The following is a 15054-nucleotide window of genomic DNA, read 5'->3' on the forward strand; positions in this document are numbered from 1 at the left end:
GCATTGTACTGTGGGGCTGTTGTGCAGCCTCAGGCACAGGGAGCCTTATTCGGGTGCATGGCATCATGAAAAAAGAAAGACATTTTGAGGGATAATGTGAAGAACTCTGTTCTTAGTCTAGGCTTAGGTCAGCGCTGGATCTTCCAACAAGACAATGACCCAAAGCATAAGTCAAAATTGGTCCAACAGTTCTTAAAGGACACCAAAACCAAGGTCCTGGAGTGGCCCGCACAGAGCCCAGATCTTAATCCTGTTGAGAATCTGTGTCGGGTGCTCAAAGTGAATGTCCATGTTTAGAAACCATGTACTTTGGACCAGCTGGAACAGTTTGCATTGGAAGAATGGGCCAAAATCCCTCAAGAGACATGTACTGACCTTGTAGAGAACTACTTAAAGAGGTTGCTGTCAGGTGAGGCTCAGAAAGGGTGAACTATTGACTACTACCAGGGGAATAATCATTTTGGACATGTCATTTTTTTTACCTTTTCTTGTTTCAATTCATTGCATCAATAAAATATCCAAATCAAACTTAATGAACATTTTGACTTTTTTATTTTGGAAACAAATAAACTATAAACACTTGTTTATGGTCATTTTCATGGAGACATCAAGGGTTTCATCTGATTCACAAGGGGGGGCTAATCATTTTGGCCTCAACTCTAACAAAATGCAGTTTGTTAGGATAAGAATGTGCAAGCAGATCTGCAGATAGTGTGAGTCTGAGGCTAGATCAAATAAAGGAAAAATAATCCTTTAAGTGAGTTTCATTCTGCTTTTGGTGCTAAATGAGCTCCAGACTGACCCTCCTGATTGAATAAATACAACATGTATCAGAGTAAGGAGCAGAAAAAGAGAGAAATTGTCACCTGTGTTCTTTCATTCTGCCTCTGTGTTATAATCCATAACAACACTGACAATCCCCGAGTCAGTGTTTCAGACTCATGTAGAGGTGAGTGTGAGCGGTGACAGCCTGGAGCATCCTCTCACTCTCCTGACAGTGTGACGGAGCAGAAAACACTCAGTGCAAACACTGTGTTAGAGCGCCCTCTGTTGGACTGAGTGTAAACTGCAGCTTGGATGAAAGCAGAGATGGTGGGTACCTTTCACTTCATGAAGGAAAGTCCACACGCTGTGATTTTAAATGCAGTGATTTATTTCATGCTAAAGCTTGAAGATTGATCAATATAAACCCCCAGAAATAAGAAATAAATACAGCAAATCAGCAGATACCATGAAACAGAAAATCATTTGCACTTATTTGAAAAAAATCAAGTCATAAAAGAGATATGAAATCCAATTTCTCAAACTGTGGAGCGATTCAGTACAGATCTTTATCTCAGCACTTGAGCAGCACAGACCCGGAGAACAAGTGTTCTGATAACAGTGAGAAATTACATTTGATATGTTCTCAAGTCGCGAACAGATTACAGAGATACGGTTGATACATTCATTGTTTTGGTCAGAAGTTAAAGCGATCTCAAACAGAACTATCAGAAGTTTCAGCACTCAAAAAAACAGCAGTGATTATAAACGTGAAGCAGAGCGCAGAGACGGGTGTTTGGGAGTGTCGTCTGTGTGTCATGCAAACCCCGGACAGCGCGTCCAGCTTCTGTCTCTTCACAAACACAGTACAACTAAAGTAGAGGTGGAGTCATCTTTCCAAAGGGGGGCTTGATTGCACGTGTAGAAACCATCACTATTGTACAATACAGGGTTTGATCTCCTCCATTAAGACTCCATGTGTACGATACAGGAGAACTGTGATTGTTTCCAGTGTCTATAATCTCTAGCTAGGCCCATGAAGGTACAAGAGGCGTTTTTCAACCGCAGGAACTTTACCCTGGAACTACGTGCGTTTCGACCGGAGGAACCAGGGTCTAAATTTAGTTCAGGGCAGATAATCTCCCCCCCTAAAAAGCCCCTGCTAGGGGGGTAGTACTTTTCAAAGGTCCCGGGACTTTCGGGGGGCAGGGCCTGCAATGCTGAACGTGTCTGATTGGTAGATTAACCTCAGTGCTTTTATTCCTCCCTCCGTCCACAATAACATCACACACATCTGTGATTCACTTGATTTCTCTTTCTTTCATTAGTTTTTATTTGTTCTATCTTTTTTGTATGTGTGTGTACTTTTCAAAAGAAGAAGCTGTGATTCTCTTGATTTAGCAGCTTGTAACAGTAGTCTTCTCTCAGCCCACCGCGAATGCGTCTCCTCCCGGTGTTCCGGTTTTAAAAGTGACCCCGTAAACTGGAGACCTTCAGCTGAACGTGTCAGTGTTTGTGGAGTTTACACAGCTGTTGAAACACAGAGGGAGTTCCTGGGAATGCAAACTAGTTTAGTTTTTATTAAGATTTCAAAATATCCTCATCAGATATTTAATGATCGTCTAAAGACGTTTATGAGGGATGCATCCGGCTGAGAGTCTCCAGTTAACAGGGTCGCTGTTTAAACCAAAACACCAGTCGATCTCTGCCACGGCTTTTTGAGTTCAAAAGGATTTTAAAGCCGTGTTGAAACGTCTTTGCTACTCGCGCTTATCTCCTCTCACGTGTTGATTCAGTGAATCCATCTGTGATGAAATATAGCACCATCTAAAACAGCACCAACTGAGTCTCTTCATGCTAACAGGCTAACTGTTGTGTTGCTCATAATGATACCTGCCTGTCCGTCTGCTTCTATGGTGTCATCTGTGATGAATGGCATTTGTCTTTGTTTTACTGCCCTCTACTGGTCAGTTTTTTTTCTCCATACGTCACTGGCCTGATTTGCACAATCTATCCGGGACTTCAGCCCGCGGTCGAAACGCAGACAACAATGGGGGCACAGGAACCTTTTAGTTCAGGGTAAAGTAGTTCAGGGGGTTAAAAGACCCTGGAACTCTTGATCGAAATGCACCTTAAGTGATACACACTTATACTTCCAACACTCTCAATCAATAAAGTGAGCACTGAGAACGTACCTTTACATTAACTTTAGCTTCTCAATAAATAAATGCTGCGACTTTCTTTGCCCGTCTTGGAAAAGTGCTGCGAAACACACACCCAGCAGCTGATTAGACATTCTGTACCACCTCAACAACACACTTTGGTTTCCTCAATTTACACACACACACACACACAAACACACACACCATCGGTACAGACACACGCTGTAAAACATTCTTTCAGTAGTAAGCACATGGAGCTCTAAATGTTACTTTCTAAAAGCAAAACAGATCCACCAGCAGCTTCAAAATCACAAAAGTTAACCATCACCACTTTGATATTCATGTAAACAGAACTGTGACCACCTTGTGCTTGTTTGTGTTATACCCTGCATGTTCACCATCACTTGAAGCAGCAGTTTAGTGACGGTGAGCATCATCCAATCAAAGTTCACTCTCCTCCTCTTTTAATGAATGCATGAGAAAAAAACTCTAATGCTGTACAGCTCTTCATCCAGTCAGCCCAAACCGTTAAATCATAAGGTTGGACTAGTATTCAGTGTAGGAGCTTTGTGTTGCACTGGACCTCGAGTTTTTAAAGATGGGAAGTCGAGCCAGCGATCGCTTTGGGAGGAGGGCGGAAAGAATGAGAGCCATGAGAGAGAGAGGAAATAAAACGAGTTAGAGAGAAAGAAAGAAGCAGAGAAAAACAGCCACAGTCCCAGAGAGGCAGTCATCCAGGCCCTGCAAGGCTCATCTTCCCTCTTCAAAGGACCAGAGGAGAGCCTGCCTCCCTCCATCCATCCCTCCTCCCCCGGGACGACTCCCGTCTGGTGAGAAACGATAGGACCCAGCGACTAACACACACCCACTGAGGGGATAATTCACTGGCTGGCATCTCGGTGTCTGTCCGCGTCTTGCTGTGTGGTTTTGTCTCTTGTTGGAAACACACACACACACACACACAGACACACACACACACATGCACAAAGCTCATTAAAAAAGACCAGTCAAGCAGAGGAGACGGGGGACAATTATCAGAATCAGTCAAGTCAGAACCGGTCTCAAAGTGAACACGAGAAACGGACTCTCTTGAACCACAAAGTGAAGTCACGGGCCGACGTGACGTGAAGCAGGATGTCCTGGGTGACAGTGAAGTACCTTGATTCTGCCCCGACTCCACACACCTCCACACACCTCCACACCCGTCCTTCTGTTCAGGTTCAATTGATCGATACACTTTAACCGACTTACTTCCTGCTTCCTCCATAAAAGGTTTATTTATTCTAAACCCCCATGTCGAGGTTCATCATCACACTGCAAACACACCAGAGTGTCTGCTCGGGTATAAAAAACAGAACGGAAGAATTTAAAGGAGTTCCAGGAAGTTCTCAAAATAAAAAACTTATTTTTACAAAAAGCAAAGAGAGCAGATTCTATGAACTAGTTCAAGGAATTTACTGCCCTTCAATGTCTTCACTGTTTTCTCAGGCCTGGTCACACTCTTTGATTAGTCATCTATTAATCCTTAGGGTTGCAAAATTCTGGGAATTCTTTGAATTTTCAAAGTTGGAAACTTTCCATGGGAATTAACAATAATAAACCAGGAATTTATCAAATTGAAGGGTGGCTCTTAATAGGGAACTTAGGAAGAGCATAGGAAGAGCCCATTGCCTGAAAGGGTTTAGCAAAAATGCAGAGGCTAGAGGCATGTTGAATGGGTCTTTGTTGGAGGGAGAGAGGGGCTCTTTTCATTTAACATTTTGAATAGGACTTTGTTGGGATTGCATTTTTGTTAATTTTTGAATGGGTTGGGTCGGGGGGGATGAGTAATATTTAACTCAACATTCATGTTTTTGTTCTTCAATGAAAGAATTGATTGTTCAATAAAATATTTGACACTTGATAAAGTTTTACTTACAAATCAATCTGTTTTAATTGTATTATTTTGGATGGATGTCTGCTTATAACAAAACAAACATTTATGCTTGGATATGATACCTTTCCATTAAATTCCCCTCAATTCCCAGTTAATTCCCATAATTCCCATGGAAACTTTCCATGGGAATTATGGGAATTTAATTATTGGAATATTTCCAAAATTCCCCAGTTTAACTTCCCATGGAAATTTACCGGAAATGTTCCACCCCTTTGCAACCCTATTAATCCTCAATTTACATTATTATTAAATCACAAGTGTTAATTCAATTAATTCACTACCGTTCAACTACTGCATCAAATCACCTTCAGTGGTTTGAGTGACATCAATAAATATTTTCCATTTCAGGAATAAATCACCCATTGGTGCTTTAACTGACACCCGCTTACACCATAGACCAGGGGTCCCCAAATTTTTCCGCCCATGACCCCCAGAATATATGTGCCAAAGACAGCTCTTAGTTATGCTGCTATAGGCTTAGACTGCCGGGGGAACTGGCGCACTGACACACTGGGATCCTATCTCACCCCCTTCCCCCCAACCCCCTCATCACTTACTTTAACTCTCCCTGTCCCATTAAAGTTACTAACCATAGACCTTTCAGGAGTCCCTGAGCTCCCTTGTCTCGTAGGTTCCTCTGAGCTGCCGTAGACGTCCTCCTCAGCTGATACGGACGTGCTGGACTCCAGCGGGAACAGCTACTACTACTCATCTCATCACTATCACCGCTCCCTCTCTCTCTTATTCTCCTCTATCCCTCTTTCCAGACCCAACACGGTCTCAGCAGATGTCTGTCTAACATGAGTCTGGTCCTGCTCGAGGTTTCTGCCTGTTAAAGGAAGTTTGTCCTCTCCGCTGTAACTAGCTAAATACTGTTAGGTGCAATGCTCATGGTGGATTAAGGTGGGGTCAGACTGAGTCTTATCCTGTCTTGGTGTTGGGTCTCTGTTCATAATTTGACATAGAGTGGTCTAGACCTGCTCTGTTTGTAAAAGTGTCTTGAGATAGCATTTGTTGTGATTTGGCGCTATACAAATAAAGATTGATTGATGTTGCATCAGCTAGTCTCCTGAGCTTCTAGAGCCCAGGTTTATGCAGCAGTCCTCTTCAGACCACATGAAGTCTGCTCCAAAAGGAAGGCTTTTCAGTGTTCTGTAAGTAGTTTGATTCAGCTAACACTCTGTCTGTGAGATCACTCTTTCTTAATAAAGAGCTCTAAAGAGAAAGAGGGCAGAATACAAGCCTGATTACTTCTTGCTAGTTGTCAGCGAGCACTAGAACACTCATTAGCCCGGTCGCTGAGGGGATAAGTTAATAAGTTCATGCTCCATTTTTGGGAGCTGTAATTGTGCCATTAACTCTCGTTTTATAACTTTCTGCACACCACCTTTTTTTAAAAAAAAGCAGTTTGAACTCAAAGGAGGTGAAACAAAACGAGACGCAGCACGGCAGCCAATCAGCTAATAGCTTCCTCCCTGTTTCTGACTCTACCGTCCTCTGTTCCCCGCAGCGTCACAACTGTGTGAGCAAATCCACTTATTATGATGATGAATCCATGGGCATTAAATGACTTGCTGAAAATAATTCACCTGCTTTAAATGTGAGTGTGACCAGGCCTTCTGAAGGAGGTTAATTAACATTGTGAGCACGAGTCGGGGAAATACATTTGATGTTAAAGGAACGTGTGGGGCTTCTTTTTTTGAAGTCTCTTTGGTACATTCCATTACTGGATGAAATGTAAGCGGCGTTGAAATGTAAGAAAAGACCTTAAATAGGTACAGTAAGACAGATAAGACGCATGAATACCTGAGAAAGATTTGTTTTGTATGAAATCATGCTCTAAATCAAGGCGTGGGGTGAAACCAAGGGGGCTAAAATGTAGCTGACAGAGAAAAGAGACTCCTCACAACGTTACATTCAGTTACATCAGCCACACCTTGTTGTTCCTCTCTAATTCCACCCTCCCCACTCTGATCTGAAGTAAAACGAGGAGAAACGCAGCGATCATGAGCGTTTCTCCCACTCTCTTCAGAAGTGTTCAGTAGTGTGAAAACCCTTAGGCTGACATACACACACACACACACACACAAACGCAGACACACACACACACACACAAACTGTTTTGATCTCCACTGGACTTCTTCCACATGACTAAAGCCGGCCCTCGTTTTCGTAGCACCAGCTGTTAAGTCTTGTTAAGGCCAGCTCGTTAGGAGAGGGCACCAGCTGAGTGACATCACTGTCTGTTGTGCTGCGTCCTTTAAATCGGACGTCTGTCGTCAGGAGTCGGACGTTGAGTGTTTTTGGTTTTCAAAAGTCGGTGAAGCAGCGAGGCTTTGTTGCACTGTTCGGCCTTAGGGTGAAGAAAAGAACTGAAGGAGAGTGCAGAGTCCAGAAGACCATCACCAGCCCCGTGTGTAGTCTCTGATGTGACGTCTCAGGGTGCGTCTGTAAGCTTGACCCACGTATACGTCCACACGTCTCACCAGCAGCATGTCTTCATTAGTAAAACTTGTCATCGATGCGAAAGTGCGGCCTGGTGACATCATCGGGGTTGAGGAAGACCGATATGGATTTCCCGGGGTTCTCGGTGACCAGCTGCTGCAGCCGCTGAGCCAGCTTGTCCTCCGACGGTGAGATGATGCCATTGGCTGGATGGTGCCCCGGGGAGCCGTGACCGTTGGTGCTAGCTGTTAGCTCCTTCTTTAGCTGGCCGGCCTGCTGCGCCTGGTCCACAGCCGCCCGCAGGTGCTCGCTGGGATCCGAGCGCACGTGGGCCAGCTTCCTGGCGACGAGCAGGGCCTGGCTGTCCGACAGGTGCTCCAACATGTTGCACTGGGGCAGGAAGTAGTTTGGGCAGTTTTTGCCCAGGATGCAGTGAGCCAGGTCGTCGAGGAGACCCAGGAGGAGGCGGCCAGGGGTGTCCGGGTCGGGGGAGGACAAGTAGGCAGCGGGGAGCCGATCGCAGGCCCAGAACAGGAGGGTACGCAGGTGGTAGAGGCTGAGGCCTGTGCGCGGGCGGGCCAGGATACGAGACAACACGGCTTTGGCTGCCTGGAAAGCCTGAGCCATGGGGAAGGGGATACACTTCTTCAACTGGACCTGGTAGAGTCAGAAACACACCCAGGGATTAAATAAGAACAGACATGAAGAGCAGGTTTAATGTGAATATTTGAGATTTCAAGATGTACACTACCAGTCAAAAGTTTGGACACACCTTCTCATTCAATGGTTTTTATTTATTGTAATTATTTTCAACATTGTAGATTAATACTGAAGACATCAAAACTATGAAATAATCTGGTTTTACCATAATCTGGATTACAACAGTAGTCAAATAGGGCTATCTATTGTGTACTAACCCTACCTCTGAACAACACAACTGATGGTCTCAAACACATTTAGAAGGCAAGTCATTCTACAAATGAACTCTTGACAAGGCTCATGTTCATTAAAGGGTTCCTAGGGGTGTTTGAAATCCTTGAAATGCTTGCATTTAAATGTTGTGTTTTCAAGGTTTGAAAAATGCTTGAATTTTGGGTCTAAGTGCTTGTAAATGCTTGAAATTGTAAGCATATATATTTCACAATTAACATCAATCTGACTCAACAGATCAATTAAATGGAGAGAAATAAAATAGTCAAATGTTAAAAAGAAATAACCGCTCTCCCTGATGGGCTGGCATGTGTGACATGCTGGTCTGTTGTCATGTGTGAAGTGACGTCGCCCCCTAGAGGACAGTGCGTAGACCAACATGGCGGGAGGCTGTTGGTTCAATGAACTTCGTCTGGAAAACCATAATTATAAACTATGGATAAGACGTGGAGCAAACCCACGCGCTGCCTGCTGCAAAGTCTGCAAAAAAGAGATCAGACTTTTGGCTATGGGAGAGTCGGCACTCTGCAGTCATATGAAAGGTAAGTTTACAGGTGAACTAGCTACCACGTTGGCCCTACACGTTAATTAGCCTATTATTTGTTGATGCTAACCGCCTGTTTATGCTACATGCTAGACATGTGTGATGTAGAGGCACTGTGCCATATAACGTGTAGGTGGTGTGATGATTCCCTGCAGCTGTACCGCTGTCACCCGCGGGGTGTTTGTAGCTCGGGGCAGGTTATTGCATGACCGCGGTCGGTCGGCGACAAGTCTCGTCTAAAAATACTGTGACGTGCCTGAGTCGGCGGCTGTGGAGTGGGGGGCTAATAATATGTTATACTGTAAATATGCATGAACACTTTGGTTAATAAAAAAGGGAAATTGCCATTTTGTGTGTGCATGAAATTCTATCACATTATGCAATTTACAACTGCTGACAGTACTTGAAAGGTTTGAAAATTGACCTTAAAAGTCCTTGAAAAGTACTTGAATTTGACAATGAAAAAAGTGGACGAACCCTGTAATTAGAAACCATTCCAGGAGACCACTTCATGAAGCAGACTGAGAGAATACCAAGAGTGTGCAAAGCTGTCATGAAGGAAAAAGGGGGCTACTTTACAGAATCTAAAATATAAAACAGATTCTGCTTTGTTTAACACTTTTTGGTTCATTCAATAATTCCATATATGTTCTTTCATAGTGTTGATGTCTTCAGTATTAATCTACAGTGTTTACAATCATTACAATAAATACAAACCCTTGAATGAGAAGGTGTTTCCAAACCCTTGACTGGTAGTGTAAGACCAGACGGGGATGCTGTATTGATTACTGAAACACAATACAGGCTGACACCGAGCACAGATTACTTCTACAATCCCTCTCACCTCGCTGCGTGAGAACGCCAGCCTCCACTCCCTGTCAGGTCGACCACCCAGTGGGGAGCAGCAGGGCAGCAGATAGAAGCCCGATATGGCCTCCTCTTCTGTGATTTTACCGTCCCAGAAGTGGTTGGCAGTCAGCCAGCCTTGGGCTACGGCCGGCCAGCCCCGGAACGACACCACAGGCAGCAGGTCGTACAGCACGCGGCTGGAGCCCGCCTGCAGGGAGGAGGACAGGAGAACATTAGGACACCACAAACCCTGTCCTCAGTTAATACTAAAACATCCTGCTTCCTTTTAACAGCCTGACGCATCAGTCAGTGTGAGTCTTTGCTGCTGAACATGTAAACACAGGCTGTCACAGCAGCGTGCAGTTAATCATCTTGTCTGACTGTCCAGGTGGCAGCTGGAGCAGGCACTAAGAAGTAACTACATACAGAGTGTCACTCCTTAGCTGATGCTCTTGTTTGTAATTCTTCAGGTGCATTTTGACCAAGAGTTCTGGGGTCTTTTAGCTCCCAGAACTACTTTACCCTGAACTAAAAGGTTCCTGTGCCCCCATTGTTGGCTGAAGTCCCGGGTAGATTGTGTAAATCAGGCCAGTGATGTATGGAGAAAAAAAGTAAATGCACTACACCACCAGACCAGTAGAGGGCAGTAACACAAAGACAAATGCCATTCATCACAGATGACACCATAGAAGCAGACGGACAGGCAGGTATCATTATGAGCAACACAACAGTTAGCCTGTTAGCATGAAGAGACTCAGCTGGTGCTGTTTTAGATGGTGCTATATTTCATCACAGATGGATTCACTGAATCAACACGTGAGAGGAGATAAGCGCGAGTAGCAAAGACGTTTCAACACGGCTTTAAAATCCTTTTGAACTCAAAAAGCCGTGATCGCAGAGATCGACCGGTGTTTTGGTTTAAACAGCGACCCTGTTAACTGGAGACTCTCAGCCGGATGCATCCCTCATAAACGTCTTTAGACGATCATTAAATATCTGATGAGGATATTTAGAAATCTTAATAAAAACTAAACTAGTTTGCATTCCCAGGAACTCCCTCTGTGTTTCAACAGCTGTGTAAACTCCACAAACACTGACATGTTCAGCTGAAGGTCTCCAGTTTACAGGGTCACTTTTAAAACCGGAACACGGGAGGAGAGACGCATTCACGGTGGGCTGAGAGAAGACTACTGTTACAAGCTGCTAAATCAAGAGAATCACAGCTTCTTCTTTTGAAAAGTACACACACATACAAAAAAGATAGAACAAATAAAAACTAATGAAAGAAAGAGAAATCAAGTGAATCACAGATGTGTGTGATGTTATTGTGGACGGAGGGAGGAATAAAAACACTGCGGTTAATCTACCAATCAGACACGTTCAGCATTGCAGGCCCCACCCCCCAAAGTCCCGGGACCTTTGAAAAGTACTACCCCTCTAGCAGGGGCTTTTTCAGGGGGGAGATTAACTACCCCTGAACTAAATTTAGACCCTGGGTCCACCGGTCGAGGGGTAAGTTCCTCCGGTTGAAAAACACCTTTTCAGAGCTGACAAGCTCTCAGGAGCTTTCTGACCTCTCTTAGAGCCACAAAGCATGATGGGAAATAAAGCTGAATTCAAGTGGTTGAAGAGTTGGTGTTACTTAAAGACAGACTCAGTGGTCTGCGGTGTGTAACTCTGAATATGAACTCTTCTTTTGCTTAAAGAAAACACCACAGGGGTAATTCAAAATATTCATTATCCACTCAGACGAAAAGAGTCCAGCTGTCTTCGTCCAATTAGCATCTTAGCATGCTAACTGTTGCCATCTGTACCTGCAGGATGATGGTGGTGAGGGGTCCGTTCCTCTCCAGTCGGTCTGGGATGGGGATGCCTCTCTGGGGGCTGCGTCTCAGCTCCTCCACAGCTTCACTGACCACCCCCCAGAACCAGTCCGTCACCAGGCTGGGGGAGAAGTAGCAGCCGTCCAGAGAGTGAGGAGAGCCCAGGGAGGGGATGGAGCCCTTACCTGAGGTGGGGGAGAAAGAGGGTTGGACTCAATGAAGACTCAGGAATAATAAAAGGAGTGAATGAACCATACACACATCACCCTGTACTTTAAAGAATGATACACCAGTTTTTCTCTGTGTTTGGCTGCATTTGATCTCCTCTCAGCCCGGCTGGAAACAGTCCTTTCTAGAGGCGTTCAGTTTTAGGTTATTGGTCCATCTACCTGGACCAGACTGGTGAGCTTGCTACAAGATAACACCTTGAGGGAACATCAAAACTGGCATGTACACCCACTTAAACTGAAGGATAAATGTACCGCACTAAGGTGGTCAAAGGTAGAGATTTAATGTTCCTCTGAGTTATACCTGCCTCATTCTCACAAACATATCTCAGGAGTATTTAAAGGTTTTCTTTGAATTTGGCATAAATATACACTTGGACCTAAAGATGAATGAATCAGAATCAATCACTCATTAATCAGGTGTTTCATTGTGTTGAAATCCAGTTATTAGTTCGAGCTCTTTAAGGAACATCAGCGACTTTCTCTGTCATTGTTTCATTTTTTCTTAATGGGATTTGAAGATGAGGATAAGCATGTCCGCATGAAGGACCCGGAACATGATTAACCCTTTCAGTCCACTAACTCTCGGCATCTTTTCAAATTTTCTTTTAATTAACCAGTAAACATTTGGTTGTTTTTTCTTAACATTTTTGGTCACAATCAACCAAACTGGCAGATGTTGAATGCACCAGACTTGCATCTGCATGATGGCATCCCTGTCTGCAGTCTTAGGGTACAGTGGTCTGCTATGAGACTGTTAAATGCATTGATTGACCAATCTTATCAGAGTTACTTACCAGGTAAATAATTATTTTTACTTGTTTTTTTTCCTTCTGATCACTAATGCCTTTAAAAGTTATGAGGAAGGAAGACCTGATACTAAAGCGTTGTTTATTTTCTGCATCTGTTAAGAAAGACGATGAAAAACAACGATAATGTTTTCGACTTTAATAGTGATGAAAATGTTCAAATGTTAATTTAATTCTGTCATCTCATAAGATTACTGCTGTAATAAAAGCACTACACACTGTCAAAACTGAGGGACTATTTGGTTTAGATGTAAAAATAACTCATTTATAAACCAATAAAATCATCTGTAGATCAATACTTAGTGTCATCAAGTAATTGGTAGCCTGATAATAAGCCGGATGATGTAAAGTTTAAGCCAAATAAAACTCCTTCAGGCTAGCTAACTCTACATTACGGCCAAAATTCACCAGATCCGTGTCCGGTCCGTCTCTGATCCGTCACAGCACTGCATCGGGTTTTTGATCTTGTTTGCTCAACATGCTCTGTTATAATCCTGAGTCATAAGATGGAGAACCATGTCCTGTCTTGTTCCAGAGAGTTCCTGCTCGATGTCTAAACTGAATTTGGTGTCTCATTTTTGTTCACAGAAAGTGAGAAATCAAAATCAAACAAAGGCATGTTTCAGATGTAAGTGTTGATGATAATAGAGGGTGCATTCCTCATCTCTTCAAACTGCATCCATGCTTCATTCACTCACTGTCTTACTCCCTCTGAAAAAGGAACCATGCCTCGGGAGGGGGCGGGGAGGAATTAAGGAAACATGTTCCAAGAGGAATAAGAGGAGCTTTATTCTGCAGCATGATGGACAGATATGTCCATCACTTTTAAGAGCCAACACCCTTTTAAATAGCTGTGTGGAGTTTACAAACACTAACAGCCAAATTCAACAAGATCTGTCTCTGATCCGTCACAGCACCGGACCTGGTTTATATTATAGTCAATGTGTTAACTTCCACTGGATCCGCTCAGTTGCGTTCCGGCTGCGTCGGATACACAAGACTTCTATTTCTGCCGACGCATCAATCTCAACAGAGCAGATGGAGCGGGACAGGAAGTCAGGTTTCACCAAAACAAAATGAAAACATCCGGTTAATTTTCAGAATAAAACACTCTGTGTTATCACCAGATCGTATTTCACTTAACTACAACAACAAACCAAAGTCATGATGAGCGGAGCCAGGCCTGGAGTCAACAGGTCAGAGGTTTTCAGAGGACCAGAAAGACAACATGGATGAGGAGAGGAGGAGGAGAATCCTTCATTCAGTGATTACAACGGGAAAACCTCGGTCACATGACTCCAGCTGTCTGGCGGTCCTGCTCCGTGCTGCGTTCTGAAAACTCAACTGGTGGGTGTGGATGGACGAGACGGATCGCAGTGGATCAGAGACAGACCAGACACGGATCTGGTGGAAGTCCCGTGCTATCCTTTACATTATCTGTGTAACCATCTACACTCTGCCAAATAGTCCCAGCTGATCCCTTTGGAATAAAATTATCAAATTTATGATCCAAATAGTTGAATAACTGTTGCTGATTTCTCTCTTCTCAGGAGTTTTCCTCTTTTACAAAATGTGGCAGATTGATGTCGCGGTGAACTTTCAGTTCTAAGTTCTAACAAGTCTTCATGGGGGGCATTTTGCACTTCACCTAATAGGCCTGTGCTGCGTTCCCCTCCTCCCTCCCTTCACTTATCTGTTCATCTTTCATTCTGCAGCTTTCTTCCCAGTCTGCTGCTGGTCCTCTTGTTCTCACTCTCTCTCTTCACCTTCCTGCTCCTCCTTTCAGTCTCTCTTATCACTCATTTCTTCCTCTGCCCTTGAAGTCATTATTCTACTTTTATCACTCACCCATTTCTCCCTCCTCCTCCTCCTCCTCCTCGTCTTCCTCATTGTGAAGTCCGTTCTCCTCCTGGCAGCAGACGCTCCAGCGGGACAGGATGTTGGAGTCGCAGAGGCGGAGGCTGAGCCAGGAGTGGCAGGGCGGGGAGTGTCTCATGTCCAGGGTGACGGGCTGGTTGCGGTCGTGGAGTTTCAGGGCGGGCACCAGCAAGGTGAAGTCCAGGTCGAAGTCGGCCCCTCTGGCGTAGTCGCCCAAGTCTTCAGGGTTCAGGTCCAGGACTCCCTCCCGAGCCCCGCCTGACAGCAGCAGGTACTCGTTAGCCACTGGAAGGCGCTGGTCTACTTTCTGGACTAAACCTGGATGGAGGAGAGGGAGGAGGAGGAGACACAGAAATCCATCAAGCTCAGCAGAATTTAAATCACAGCATGTGGTGTGTGTGGAAATGCAGTTCTGCCTGGAGACCTGCTTAGAGGAGCAAAAAGGTTCAGAGAGGCGTTTAAATGCTTTTCATATTCAGACGCACGGACCCGCTCTGAGTCCGCTGAATACAGGAGGACAGGAAACAGCTCCGGTAAGTGAGGCTGGAACATTCCTGTCTTAGTTTGTTTTGAGAGGCGCTGCATTTATTTATGAGAGAGCTCTGCAGGAATATCGACACAAGAAGAAGAAGAAGAGGATGTGTGAAATAAAAAAAAAAACACCTTTGAGACCATCAGACAAAAAACTT

At 44.4% G+C, this 15054-nt stretch overlaps 1 protein-coding gene across 3 annotated transcripts in view; it reads right to left on the reverse strand.

The window, feature by feature from the left end:
* Window positions 1–1132: 1132 nt before the first annotated feature.
* Window positions 1133–15054, reverse strand: part of tmem102 (transmembrane protein 102) — a 61066-nt gene continuing 47144 nt past the window's right edge. For 2 of the 3 annotated variants that reach the window (XM_034675988.1, XM_034675987.1), the window contains exons 4-7: window positions 14336–14683; window positions 11443–11636; window positions 9624–9836; window positions 6979–7962 (exon numbers count right to left, since the gene is read on the reverse strand). In XM_034675988.1, coding sequence (XP_034531879.1) covers window positions 7363–7962; window positions 9624–9836; window positions 11443–11636; window positions 14336–14683 — 1355 coding nt within the window. In that variant the 3' untranslated portion in view covers window positions 6979–7362. Of the gene's footprint in view, window positions 7963–9623; window positions 9837–11442; window positions 11637–14335; window positions 14684–15054 lie in introns of all 3 variants that reach the window. The other variant, XM_034675985.1, reaches the window with a different exon arrangement.

The sequence above is a fragment of the Notolabrus celidotus genome, chromosome 23, assembly GCF_009762535.1.
Source record: "Notolabrus celidotus isolate fNotCel1 chromosome 23, fNotCel1.pri, whole genome shotgun sequence".
In the NCBI taxonomy this organism is placed as follows: domain Eukaryota; kingdom Metazoa; phylum Chordata; class Actinopteri; order Labriformes; family Labridae; genus Notolabrus; species Notolabrus celidotus.